Source organism: Saccopteryx bilineata, chromosome 3, assembly GCF_036850765.1.
Source record: "Saccopteryx bilineata isolate mSacBil1 chromosome 3, mSacBil1_pri_phased_curated, whole genome shotgun sequence".
In the NCBI taxonomy this organism is placed as follows: domain Eukaryota; kingdom Metazoa; phylum Chordata; class Mammalia; order Chiroptera; family Emballonuridae; genus Saccopteryx; species Saccopteryx bilineata.
In genome coordinates this window covers 200,736,730-200,751,369 of record NC_089492.1, presented here as the reverse complement: position 1 = coordinate 200,751,369, position 14,640 = coordinate 200,736,730, and the positions used below count along the sequence as shown (strand labels likewise).

Sequence of the window (14,640 nt, the reverse complement as noted above, 5' to 3'; positions counted from 1 at the left end):
GACCTCTACTATGATCACGTCATGCTGCTCAGAGGCATAACCATCTATGAAATGAAATCTAAACTCCTTTGCTTGACTTTTTGTGTGTGTGTGGAAAAGACAGCGAAAAAGACAGACAGACAAGGACAGACAGGAAAGGAGAGAGATGAGAAGCATCAACTGGTAGTTGTGGCACTTTAGTTGTTCACTGATTGTTTTTTCATATGTGCCCTTGGGACCAAGCCAGCGATATCAGGCTTCAAGCCAGCCACCTTTGGGCTCAAACTAGCAACCTCGGGGTTTCAAACCTGGGTCCTCAGTATCCCACATTGATGCTCTATCCACTGTGCCACCACCTGGTCAGGCAGTTTGGCATTTAAAGTGCTACAGCAACCAACTTTTCCATCTTCTCTTTCACACGCCCCATGTTTACCCTTTGCTCAGCCCTCACCAGAACACTCATTATTCTTCCCACCAGCTGAGTGTGTCCCTCGAGCCTTTGCTCAGGCCATTTCATGGACTTAGCTGACTCTCCCTCCATAGCTGTGTACTGAGGGACAGGCTGCTCTTAAACACCCAGCACATATGTCACTGCCTCCATAAACCTTGACTTCCTTGACTGCCTTTCAGCTACACTTGCACTATTTTCCAGAAGAAGCTATTCACTTAGGTAAGTCACGGGTCACGATCTTCCTTGCATTGGGATTATCTGAGTATATATTCAAATGTCTCAAATAGTTACAGGTTCCTGAGCACAGAAGCCTTTCCTATAAATACTTAAACTACTCAAAAATTATGTGCCAAAGAAAGGAACTAGTTCCACAGTACTCAAACCATCTCATTCCTCTGTCCCTACCTATAGGGCTGTTAGAAGGACAGCCCGGCAATTATCCACGCTAGGTGAAATAAGCCAGTCAGAGAAAGACAAATTACATATGATTTCACTCATGTGTAGAATCTAACAAATAAAATGAACAAAACAGACACAGACTCATAGATACAGAGGATAGACTGACAGCTGTTAGAAAAAGAGTTGGGGGGGCTGGGTGAAAAAGGTGAAGGGATTAAGCAAAAACAAACAGCCTCTTAGACACAGAAAACAGTCTGGTGATTACCAGTGGAAGGGTGGGTAGAGGAGGCAGAAGAGGGTAAAGGGGAGACAAATGGTGACAGGAGACAAGACTTTCGGTGGTGAGCACATAATGCAATATACAGATTAGTACTATAGAACTGCATTCTTGAAACGTATATAATTTTACTAATCAAGTTCATCCATATAAATTCAATAACAATTTTTTAAAAATCCATAGGAGCATTCTACAATATGTGGAAAGGAAGGTATTTCTGAAAGCGTATCATCTTAAGCATAACATTGTTCTGAGCCAGAAATTCGACTTCTAGGAATCTATCCCTAGGAAAGTGATGTAATCAAATGTTTATGTAAAAGATGAACACCTCAACGTTACTTTTAGTTACAACCAATTGGAAAGTTACATGTTTAACAATAACAAACAGTTAAACATGACAGCACATGACCAACCCGACTACAAAATACTTTTTGTACAAACTATCCAGCTACAAAATACTTTTAACATATTTTAACATTTTATTTATTTATTTATTTATTTTTCTGAAGTGAAAAGCAGGGAGGCAGAGAAACAGACTCCAGCATGTGCCCAACCGGGATCCACCCGCCATGCTCACCAGGGGGCGATGCTCTGCCCATCTGGGGCGTTGCTTTGTTGCAACCAGAGCCACTCTAGCGCCTGAGGCAGAGGCCACAGAGCCATCCTCAGCGCCGGGGCCAACTTTGCTCCAATGGAGCCTTGGCTGCGGGAGGGGAAGAGAGAGAGAAAGTAGAGGGGGAGGGATAGAGAAGCAAATGGGTGCTTCTTCTGTGTGCCTTGGCCGGGAATTGAACCCAGGACTTCCACATGCTGCACTGATGCTCTACTGCTGAGCTAGCCAGCCAGGGCCTATTTTAACATTTTAATAAAATACTCTTAATAACATGAAAAATGCTGAAAATACAATGAAGAAAGCAAGAGAGGAAACTACTAGACTGATAATTAAATAAATTTACAGCCAGAAAAAAAATGAAATATTCTAAAATGCTAATAATGGTTTATTACTGGATTAGAGAAGATATAAATAATTTTGGTTTTAATACTTTCCCTATTTTCCAAAATAAATAGATATGATTGTTTTTAAATGGTGTTATGCAGCATGACCAGTGGTGGCGAAGTAGTTAGAGTGTTAACCTGGGACACTGAGGTCCCAGGTTTGAAACCCCAAGGTCACCAGCTTGAGCATAGGCTCATCAGCTTGAGCATGGGATCATCAAGATCCTAAGGTTGCTGGCTTGGGCCCAAGGCCACTGGCTTGAGCAAGGGGTCACTGGCTTGGCTGGAGCCCTTCCTCCCCCGGTCAAGGCACATATGAGAAAGCAATCAATGAACAACTAAGGTGCCACAACTATGAATTAATGCCTCTCATCACTCTCCTTTCCTGTCTGTCTGTCTCTCTTTCAATAAATAAACAGATAAATAAATATTGCTATGTATTAAAATCTATAGTTATTAACACTCACTATGGGAAAATTCTGAGTTGTTAAAAATAAAAAGGGCACATTTTAAAAGATTCAGAGCAACCAAAGTTGATTATATCTTTTAGACAACTGATTACGTAGTAGCACTTAGAACAAGATTCTGGTCAAAGACTGTTTTCTGTGGGCTCTGACTATGTTCTATGGAACATAGTAAAAAGGACACACTGCCCATGAGGTTTGCTTACACAGCACTAACTGCAAATCTACTAGATTACCACCGATACCTGTTGGGGAGACGGATCCTCTTGATAGCATAATTGCAGTCATCCACTTTGTTTCTAGCCTCAAAGACAACTCCAAACCCACCACGACCCATGCACTGGATTGGTTCAAAATCTGTTAGGTAGCTAAAAAATATTAATTAGTTTTAAATTTTGTAGTACGGTAATAATCAGATCAATGTTATTTTATGACATCTATAAATATATAACCAGGTCTGTGGTGGCGCAGTAGATAGAGCGCCCACCTGGAACACTGAGGTCACCAGTTCAAAACCCTGGGCTTGCCTGGTCCAGACACATATGACAAGCAACCAATGAACAGCTAGCTAGAGTGAAGCAGGTATTTCTCATTGCCACCCCTCACCTCTGTAAAATCAATACATAAAATCTTTAAAAATGTATAAATTCAGCATGACCAGGCGGTGGCGCAGTGGATAGCGCGTTGAACTGGGATGCAGAGGACCCAGGTTTGAGACCCCGAGGTCGCCAGCTTGAGCGTGGGCTCATCTGGCTTGAGCAAAAAAAAAAAAAAAAAAAAAAAAAGCTCACCAGCTTGGACCCAAGGTCGCTGGCTCGAGCAAGGGGTTACTCGGTCTGCTGAAGGCCCGGGGTCAAGGCACATATGAGAAAGCAATTAATGAACAACTAAGGCATCACAATGAAAAACTGATGATTGATGCTTCTCATCTCTCTCCGTTTCTGTCTGTCTGTCTCTATCTAGCTATCCCTCTCTCTGACTCTCTCTCTGTCCCTGTAAAAAAAAAAAAATGTATAAATTCAGTAAGTCTCATAGAACTCATTTTAATAAAGAGTACAAATTCTACTAATAGCACTCTTTGTTCTTCTCTTTGGCTAAACTAAGCAAAAACATTCTAATTATTTTCCTAGGAAATTTATAAAAAAAATACAAAAGGTTCTGCTTCATTGGGAATCACCTGTTAATCACTTGTTCTTAAAGTAAGTGTACTATTTTGTCCTATCCAATACTTCCCACCAACTACTAAAATAGTCTATCCTGAATTTTCTAACCTTTCACCTCCTGTACTCAATTCAAAATGTATTTTAATCTTATGACAGTGCCCGTAAGTTTTACAGGACAAATTTAATCAATCTTATTATAATTAAGTACAGTACTTCTCGAGCCAGAAATTGCTCTAGGAACCAACACGACCTGAAATGGCTGGTTGCCTCATGAGTCAGTAGGCTCACAGCCACAGGAACTCAGACAGAAGCTAACTCACCATCTGCCACTCACAGCCGGACCTCACACTGCAGCCTGTTTCCCCCTTTAGCGCCTGACCTCATTTACCTGTGGAATGCTGTGGAAGTTATTCTTCCAGCCATATAGGGGAAGAGATAATTAGATTATCTTTGATATCACTTATAAGGCTAAATTTATTACTTCATGGTTTGCACACTCAGGTTAATTTAGTAGTTTGCTCAGTTGGTTAGAACATGGAGTTAAGGAGGAGAGGCAATAGATCCCAAACCTCCATGAAACAATCACCTTCACGTAGAATTAAGAATACTAATCTGTACCCCTAAGAATAGTTAGTCAGTCAAGGTCCTTCAGTACAAGTCCACCTTCCCAACTGCAAATTCTCAAGAAGTTCACGTGCTACTCCTGCAGGGCCCACTGACTTTCCTTCCTATATTAAAGAAAGCATCCATATGAAAATGGACATACCTTCTGAAAAGAGAAACATCTTACACATATATGCTTATAGGTTCTATAACTACACGTACCACTTTGCCTATAGTCCCAACTGATAAATGACAAGGTTGGGATGGGACTCATTACTAAAGCCAGAACTCGTTCTCTTAATAATGCCTAGATTCTAGAATATAGGAGGCACTCAACATACATTCAGTATTAACATAGAGCTTCTGCAGTCCAAAAACAATTAGCTGTATTCTTCATAATGAATAAAGTTAAAGGAAAATTTAGTTATTCAGTCTTAGAGTAGAGTACTCTAATTCTCTTCACAACAGCCTTACAAGCATCACACCTCACTCCTACTCCGTCTCTAGCTCCTTCTCACTTACTCACTATTTAAGGTTTAATTAAAATGTGACCTCATTTTTAATGCCCTCTTAAGTCACCACTACCAGTGCTGGTCACTTAGTGTAGAGCTTTTCCTGGTACTTTTATATTTTACCCAGTGTGGCTCCCCATGGGCTTAGCTCCTCCAAGACCAGACCAACTTTCTGTTCCTCCCACAGCCTGAGCACTGTCCTTCACATAGCTGTTCGATAGATGCTCAATGAACAAGGAATACTGTCCACAACAAGTCCCCGTCAGGAGGGTTGGGCCCCTGCACCCTCCCTCTCTCTCTCACAGCCTGCTGAGATTGCTGGCCACTGTCACGTCAGTGTCTTCGTTAGCAAGGGTCTTAGAGCCCTTACCACTTGTTAGTCACCTAGTATATTTTACTTTGAGGAACTAGTAGTTAAAACAAATTGACTACAGTAAATTTTCAATTTTTGATCATTTCAGCTGCATCCACACTGTATTAATATGGATAAGTAATTCAATGTGTAATATCACACATTTCAGCTGTGTCATAAAAGCGTCACCATAGTTATGAAGCAGAAAGGTTCCACGTCTTTTCCTTATCTTCACTGAACTGAAGTGCTAAGTGTAAGTCATTACAAAGAGGAAAGGAGTGACAGTCTAGGTGACATGAAACGAACCACACCGCAGCACATTCCTGCACCACAAGCATCACAGCCTGCCCGTAGGACAGACTGCCTGCCCAGAGGCTCCACTTTCATCTACTCTCCAAGTACACTGTTCACAAAAATTAGGGGATCAGGGGACGTGCAGAGACTCCAGTACTGTTAGCCTTTTGTATAGTGCATTTTCACCAATGAAATCAAAGTTGGTTTTGCATCTCATTTGCATAATCAAAAAACTTTCTTTGACTTGCCATTTGCTTTTCTGATGTTTTTGTTTACTAAAAAGAAAATCAAATGCTTTTTTTTATTGCTTCATATTCATTTTGAAATATACCCTAATTTTTGTGAGCAGTATATTTAAACTGACTGCTATGCAGGCAACTCACTTACCTCTTCTGCTTTTAAAAATGAACTATCCTATTGGTATCTGTCCCCCATCCTCCTGCTTCTAACTCTAGACAAAATAAAGATGAAATAAATAACTGAGGATTAAGTAACGTATGGAGATTAATACCATAATCTAATAACACAATTATTATTAGTATTACTAATGCTGAGCCGGCTACATAGTAGACCCCTCAACAACTACATTATCAGATAAAAATTCAATTTGGTGGCTGAAATTCTAAACTTCTGTAACACTCTATTTCTAACCATTTTAGGGTACATACCACTTTGAGTAAGTTTAAGTTCCTTGAGGTTAAGTTCATGTTTTATTAACATATTTACACATTAAAAAAGCCAGTTAAACAAGATCTTATCTTAGAGGCCACCTCCGTGACCAAAACAGCCCCTACCAGAAGCTACAGCACACACACATACATTGATGACAAAACTCACCGTGATACATAGCCAGAGTTTTTTATATCATTCCAGCTGCCATCATTAGCTTCTCCACTTAAAGAGTCGTATTTACTTTCAGTTTGACACTGAGTTTCAGATTCCTTCCTTTGCTGACAAGGTGGGGAAATCACTATCAGTCCAAAGCCCACTGAAAGTTAGTTAACAATCTGAGGCCATAAAGTAACACTAAAGAATACATAAATAGTATTGAGAAGAATAAACGCATTATAAGAACACAAACTACTGCACTTCCCTGGGGAAGTGGAAGTGGGATGATGGAGGGAGCCAGGCTGCAATGGGTTGAGGGGTACGGAAGTGGAAACAGCACACGAACAACAAAAATTTTACAGTAAAACTTAAATGTACCCCTAGCACTTCCCCCATTAGTTTTCTAAACTCCCAATACTTTGAAATAAATTTATTCCATACGTAGGTGGGACATAAAAGTGAGACTAAGAGACATTGATAAGAGTGTGGTGGTTGGGGGGGGGGGAGAGGAAGAGGGAAAGGGGGAGGGGGAGGGGCACAAAGAAAACTAGATAGAAGGTGACAGAGGACAATCTGACTTTGGGTGATGGGTATGCAACATAATTGAACGACAAGATAACCTGGACATGTTATCTTTGAATATATGTATCCTGATTTATTGATGTTGCCCCATTAAAAAAATAAAATTAAATAAAAAAAAAACAAAAAAAACATGTCTTACTCTGTGAGGATGAGTATGGAAGAGTCTGCGCACGATAAAAGTTGTTGCTATGATACAAAATAGAATAGTTGCAACTATTTCCTTCCACCAGTGTAAGAGGAGGACAGGATCCTTTTTGCGGATATTCCTGTTGTAATTTGGGTTGTCGAGAAATCTGACTGTAATCTTTGTGTTCCGCGAGCTTCGTTTGCTCCTTTCCCTCTGGTAGTATGGTAGATAATAACCATTATCTTCAAAACAAACAGTAAAAGGTTGTTTTAATTTTTACAAAGATAAGTCTAAGTAGATTGATCTTTATTAAAAATTATCAATTTTCCTATGATTTATAACATTAACTCCTTTTGTAAAAGTTTCATCTCTTCTTTAACACATTCACTAGCCTCAATTACATTAGTTATCTTTTACAACGCAAATATATTTTCTTTACTCTATAGGCATCATAAATTTCCTTTATAGTGAGTAATAAGAATAGAAAAATGTAAGAGCCACCCCACTTATTACCTCATTAATAATTAAATCCTTTAAATGTGAGAAAGAATTAGTACTCAACTTCCTTGATAGATTTTAAACTTTATTTTCATTTAGCATTAATTAAATGCCAAATTTTACCATGAATCATTCTTCACAGGCTGAAAGCAAAACACCTCCACTATATTCCTTGGTTCGTTGCAGGCTGTCTAAATAAGTTTGTCCTAGAAAGCAGCCTTTTGTCTGCTATATTGTATGGGAAGATTATACAGTTCTTTCTTACCCGAAGTTTTGATCAAATCAGATAAAGACTGCTGTTTCTAATTCAGAGCCCTCTGGTTTTTTTTGTTTTTGTTTTTATCAATTTAAACTCTGCAATCATTTCCCAGTCCTAGCATCTAAGGTAGCTGATAAGGAATCTGTATTTTTGTCTAATAAAGATGTGAAGACTTTGCTTATTGAACACGTATTTGCCAGGCACAGTGTTAATGAAGACTGCATGTGCATTCTTTCACTGAGACCTCACAACGACCCAATACACAGACAGGAGGACCACCAATCTCCTTTACAGATGAAGGGACCGAGATGCAGTAAGCTAGCTGTCCAACCCAGGTTGTGCCAAAATGAACCTGAACCCTGGCAATTTGACTTTGGAGCTTGCCCCTTGGCCACCATTCACAATATTGCCATTCACAAAATAGTATTTTATTTTCTACCCACAAAATGATTACTTTTCATTTGAATTCTATTAATTAATTTCAAATTAATACATAAAATAAAAAATAAAACAGCATTTTTAGCCCAAGAGTGATCATACTTACCATATGGATACTGCAAGATGGAGAGAGCACCATTACTGTACTCTTTGTGAGAATACTTATCATTACTAAGACATTTGTCGAATTCATCAGACCCTACCAAAATAGGAGTTCTGGAAGGAGAATCTAAAAGAAAATGTAAAAGCTTAACCGCTATGGCTTTCATGAAAACACATGTACCTCAATCATTCAAAAAACAGATATCCAACCACAGTTCAGTTCAAGCACATAAGTCAGACAAGCAGCTCAAGGGTCTCTCCCTTGAAAAGCAGTCTTATAAAGAAAATGAATCCTTTAAACAAGTAAATAAAAACGTGTGATAAAAAATATACAGGCCCTGGCTGGTTGGCTCAGCGGTAAAGCATTGTCCCAGCATGTGGAAGTCCGGGTTCGATTCCCAGCCAGGACACACAGGAGAAGTGCCCATCTGCTTCTTCACACTTCCCCCTCTCCTTCCTCTCTGTCTCTTTCTTCCCCTCCTGCAGCCAAGGCTCCATTGGAGCAAAGTTGGCCTAGGTGCTGAGAACGGCTCCACGGCCTCTGCCTCAGGTGCTAGAATGGCTCTGCCTACAACGGAGCAATGGCCCAGAGGAGTAGAGCATCGCCTCCTAGTGGGCATGCTGGGTGGATACTGGTCAGGCACATGCAGGAGTCTGTCACTCTGCCTCCCCACTTTCACTTCAGAAAAATAAAATAAACAAAAATAAATAAATAATATATATATACACACACAAAGGTACAAGAAGATAATTGAAGAAAGTAAGTAGCTGGGTATTTGATTTCAAGTCATTAAGTATTTCAAAGAATATGATGGGACAAGCAGATAATTTTTTTTTTGTATTTTTCTGAAGTTGGAAACAGGAAGGCAGTCAGACAGACTCCTGCATGCGCCCAACCGGGATCCACCCAGCATGCCCACCAGGGAGTGATGCTCCGCTCCTCTGGGGCGCTGCTCTGTTGCAACCAGAGCCATTCTAGCGCCTGAGGCAGAGGCCATAGAGCCATCCTCAGTGCCCAGGCCAACTTTGCTCCAATGGAGCCTTGGCTGTGGAAGGGGAAGAAAGAAACAGAGAGGAAGGAGAGGGGGAGGGGTGGAGAAGCAGATGGGCGCTTCTCCTGTGTGCCCTGGCTGGGAATCGAACCCGGGACTCCTGCATGCCAGGCCGACGCTCTACCACTGAGCCAACCGGCCAGGGCCACAAGCGGATAATTTTTTATAAAAATTCATGATATAAGTAGGTTAAGAGCTAACAGATACGTAGGCATGGTCAATGAACGGTTAAAGAGTTTTTCTAAATTGTGCAGAGAAATATATTATTGAGGTCTAGAGAAGCAACTGCTGTTTCAATGAAATCATGCTCTAAATGATAATTAAAATTCATTAACATTTGAAATACCTTTTAAGTTTATCAGAAAATAGAGAATATAATACTTGTAATCTCTGTGATAGTCAAAACTAAGGCAACGACACTCATGATGAGACCTCTGAACACATTAATAAACTTTATAAAAGTTTACAATTCACTTACGAATTAAGGGTTTCCATTTGATCGTTGGCAAAGGAATAACAGCATTTTCATTATCAACAGATTCCAAGGCTTTGGGGCTTGTCGGGAACTTTTCTGAAATTCTGACTGACGACTGCAGATACAGCTGGCCTCTGTACATTCCTGAACCAATCAGAATACTGTCAGTTACGTTTAGAATCAAACACCAATTATTTGTTCAAAAAGGTTCATATTGACCTCATAACATCATATTAGTTCCAGTTATTGTTCCTGTGTTATACAGTTCTTTTCAAAGAAGAATCGTGCCCAAGGCACTCAAACAACCAAAAAGCTATTCAACAAAATAAGAGAGGGATGTTACACACAAGGTCCATGCAATGTTTCTCACTGAATAATAATTTCCAGTAATTATGGGCAAATTCACCCAGTAGAAAAATTCAAAGAAAAGAAGACAGTGTATTCTTATGAGACTGATACCTTAGGTGAAGTCACAACTTCCCTAAGGAAAACTAAACACCTATCATTCCAGAGACATTGCTAACAATTCAGGAAATGCTACCATAACACGTGTGTGACATGTTCATCTTTCAAACTCCTGAATTTCATTGGGAATGTGTAGTGGGTGGCATACCGATAGAGATTAAAGAAGTTTGTATTTGACCACCAAAACTAGTTCAAATAATTAGATTTAAGGTTTCTTAAAAGTTGTTTGGCCCTGGCCGGTTGGCTCAGTGGTAGAGCGTCGGCCTGGCGTGAGGGGGACCCGGGTTCGATTCCCGGCCAGGGCACATAGGAGAAGCGCCCATTTGCTTCTCCATCCCCCCTTCCTCTCTGTCTCTCTCTTCCCCTCCCGCAGCCAAGGCTCCATTGGAGCAAAGATGGCCCAGGCGCTGGGGATGGCTCCTTGGCCTCTGTCCCAGGCGCTAGAGTGGCTCTGGTCACGGCAGAGCGACGCCCCGGAGGGGCAGAGCATCACCCCCTGGTGGGCAGAGCATCGCCCCTGGTGGGCGTGCCGGGCGGATCCCGGTCGGGCACATGCGGGAGTCTGTCTGACTGTCTCTCCCCGTTTCCAGCTTCAGGAAAAAAAAAAGTTGTTATATTAAAGGCCTTCAATTGCCCAGAAGTACTCCAGAATTTCATTTTTATTTTTCAGGTAAGTTGCAGAGATGTACAAAATAAATAAACATTATCTTTAAGGGGGAGGAAACTGGCCTGACCTGTGGTGGTGTAGACAATGAAGCATCGACCTGGCTTTCAGTGTATGGCAGGTGGAGCAGGGGTGAGGCTGGTTCAAAGCCCCAGGCTGGCCCAGTTAGGGCACACAGGAGAAGCAACCACTATGAGTTGATGCCTCCCACTCCTCCCTCTCCCTTCCTCTCACTCTCTCTTCTCTCTCTAAGATCAATAAATAAAGGGAACAGCAAATTGCAAGTACAAATATAAATGTAGAAAGTTTTAGATTTTGAGGATATATCAGTAATTTAAAATCATGCCATATATAACCTGACCAGGCAGTGGTGCAGTGAATAGAGGCAGACTGGGATGCAGAGGACCCAGGTTCAAAATCCTGAGTCACCAGCTTAAGTGCGGGGCTGCCGGCTTGAGCATGGGATCATAGACATGACCCCATGATCGCTGGCTTGAAGCCCAAGGTCGCTGGCTTGAGCAAGGGGTCATTCGCTCTGCTGTAGCCTCTTGGTCAAGACATATATGAGAAAGCAATCAATGAACAACTAAGGTGCTGCAACCAAGAATTGATGCTTCTCATCTGTCCCTATCTGTCCCTCTCTCTGACTCTGTCTCTGTCAAAAAAATTAAATTATGCCATATATATATATATATGATATACACACACACACACATATATATATACAGGCAATATTTCTAAGCCTTTCTAATATAGATTTCAGAGGAAAAAAAAGCTATAGTAATTAAAAGTTTTACAATTGAATAAATAACACAAAATAGCAGGAATAGAAATCAAAGTATAAATCTTAGGGCAGCCTAAGGCAGAAAATGCATTTAGGCATGAAAACTACAATAGGGACAGCTGAAGTAGGAACAATGTAGGAATCAAATCTAGATGTCAATTTTTACTGTTACTGGATAAGAGACACTCACCCAAGTAAACGCTGTTTTCTGTGGCCCCTCGGGCAGCTTCTACAATGTCTTCTTCATCTTCTAAAACTTCATTATTAGATGCATAATTTGTGTCGTCAAAAAGACTGATGGGGATGACTTTGCCATCCTTAACCAACCAGGCAGATGCAATTGGAGTGCAAAACTAAACAAAAGTGGAAAAGTATTTTAAATAATTTCAAGAAGTAGTTATGTATTCCAACTTATAAAATATCATTTAAAATCACAAATTCCTTTTTAAACTTTTATTGTTCCAAGTTTATTGAGGTATAATTGACAAAAAAGTGTGCAAAATGTATTTTGTTATGGACACATTGTGAAATGCTTCCCACAATGAAGCTGATTAACACTCCCACCACCTCACAGTTACTTTCTGTGTGTGTGTGGCAAGAATATTTAAGATCTACTCTCTTCATTTCACAATGTGCATGTACATCAAAGCATATAAATGTACAAACCAAATATATATAATTTTTACTTGTCAATTATACCTCAATTAAGCTAGAAAAAAGTGTTTTAAAAAAAGACCTACTCTCGCCCTGGCTGGTTGGCTCAGCGGTAGAGCGTCGGCCTGGCGTGCGGGGGGACCCGGGTTCGATTCCCGGCCAGGGCACATAGGAGAAGTGCCCATTTGCTTCTCCACCCGCCTCCTTCCTCTCTGTCTCTCTCTTCCCTTCCCGCAGCCAAGGCTCCATTGGAGCAAAGATGGCCCAGGCGCTGGGGATGGCTCCTTGGCCTCTGCCCCAGGCGCTAGAGTGGCTCTGGTCGCGGCAGAGCGACCCCCCCCCCCCCAGGGGCAAAGCACCACCCCCTGGTGGGCAGAGCATCGCCCCTGGTGGGCGTGCCGGGTGGATCCCGGTCGGGCACATGCGGGAGTCTCTCTGACTATCTCCCCGTTTCCAGCTTCAGAAAAATACAAAAAAAAAAAAAAAAAAAGACCTACTCTCTTGACAACTTTCAAGTATACAATGTAGTAATATTAACCACACTCATCACCAAACTGTACATTACATCTTCAGAATGTAGTCATCCGCACAACTGAAACTTTGTACTCCTTGAACATCTTCCCATTTCTCCACCCCCTCCATCCCACCCTGCCATTCCCTTGCAATCACCATTCTAACCTATGCTTCAATGAATTCAACTTTTTGATTCCTTATATAGGAAAAATCCAAAATGGCAGTCATTTCCCAGTACCCAATGTTTGGTCAAACTGAGAAAGGAAGAAACAGTTCATAAAGGCTCAGTGGTTTTAGGTACCTGATATTCCCATTCCAGATGTCCTCCTTTCTTACTAAAGGCCATAACCTTCCAATCAGCAACTGAGACTTTTATCACTGTGTCCACCACAGCAGCTTCCTGCTCTTCCACATCTGAAATAATTTTAGACTCTTCTTTGTTCCGACTGGGTTTTAAGGTGGTTTCAATAAATCCAGTTCTAGTTTCCATGTCTGGAATATACCGAAGTTCAAAGTGGCCAACACTGAAATTCCACCTTAAATTTACAAAGGCGTGTTTTAGAAATTTACACTTAAAAAAAGGGGGCCAGATAAAAAACTTTCCTAAAGTGAAAAAGCAAATATTAAAATTTTGTAAGGAGAAAAGAACAACTCACACAACCTTCTGGAAAGAAATAATTTATGCCACAAAAGGGCGTAACTTTGACCCTTTAGAAGCCAGGGTCCTGAACATTGTGAGCTAACATGAGCTATGGGACAGATTTCTCTCAAAAAGTAGCAAGTTCACATTTCCAAATATGAGTGATTTTTTTCAAAATGCATCCAAGTCATCTTAAAATGAGGTAGCATGCAATCAGCTTTACTTCTTTTGTTTGTTTGTTTGTTTGTTTTTTAAGTGAGAGGAAGGGAGATAGATTCCCACATGTGCCTTGACTGGGATCCACCTGGCAACCCCGTTGGGAGCCGATGCTCAGATCAACCAAGCTATCTTCAGTGCCCGGGGCTGATGCTAGAACCAATAGAGCCACTGGTTGTGAGAAGGAAAGAGAGAGAGAAGGGGAAGAGGAAAGGGAAAAGAAGGAGATGGTCACTTCTTCTGTGTGCCCTAACTGGGGATTGAACCTCGGACTTCTGCACACCGGGCTGAGGCTCTATCCACTGAGTCAACTGGCAAGGACCAGCCTTACTTCTTAATTAAAGTCTGGGCACATTTCATTCAAGTGCAGAGAAATGAGTACATCTCAATAAAATAATGTAGAAGGCAAGATGAAGACATCAACTTTAAATTTATGTAAAAACAAGTCACGAAAGGCAATGTGACACAGTATACCAAACCTAAAAGGTCTCACCACCTTACCTTCAACCTCTACTGACTGATATCGGGCAAGTCACTATGTCCTTATCCATAAAGTGATAAGTGTCCTTATCCTATATATATGTAAGGAATATGGGTCTTAGACCTCAGACTCTCCCTATAGGGGCATGACTCAAAATCTTAATTAATTTGAACATCTGCTTCCATGATGGCTGAGTATCACGCAACCAGTCAAACACTTAAAAAAAAAAATCCTATAAGAATAAAAAAGATTTCATCTCCAGCAGATACAAAAGCCCTACTAAAGTCCAGGGAATCAGGAAAAATGCATTCTTAACTGAGTTTGAGAATACAATTTTCAGGAGAGAAAAATAAATCATATTGCATCATATTA

At 40.9% G+C, this 14,640-nt stretch overlaps 1 protein-coding gene across 1 annotated transcript in view; it reads right to left on the bottom strand.

The window, feature by feature from the left end:
• Window positions 1-14,640, bottom strand: part of EIF2AK3 (eukaryotic translation initiation factor 2 alpha kinase 3) — an 87,628-nt gene that overhangs the window by 24,755 nt on the left and 48,233 nt on the right. Inside the window, exons 5-11 of the mRNA XM_066268540.1 lie at window positions 13,233-13,467; window positions 11,955-12,117; window positions 9,855-9,995; window positions 8,329-8,451; window positions 7,040-7,269; window positions 6,328-6,440; window positions 2,812-2,934 (exon numbers count right to left, since the gene is read on the bottom strand). Coding sequence (XP_066124637.1) covers window positions 2,812-2,934; window positions 6,328-6,440; window positions 7,040-7,269; window positions 8,329-8,451; window positions 9,855-9,995; window positions 11,955-12,117; window positions 13,233-13,467 — 1,128 coding nt within the window. The remainder of the gene's footprint in view (window positions 1-2,811; window positions 2,935-6,327; window positions 6,441-7,039; window positions 7,270-8,328; window positions 8,452-9,854; window positions 9,996-11,954; window positions 12,118-13,232; window positions 13,468-14,640) is intronic.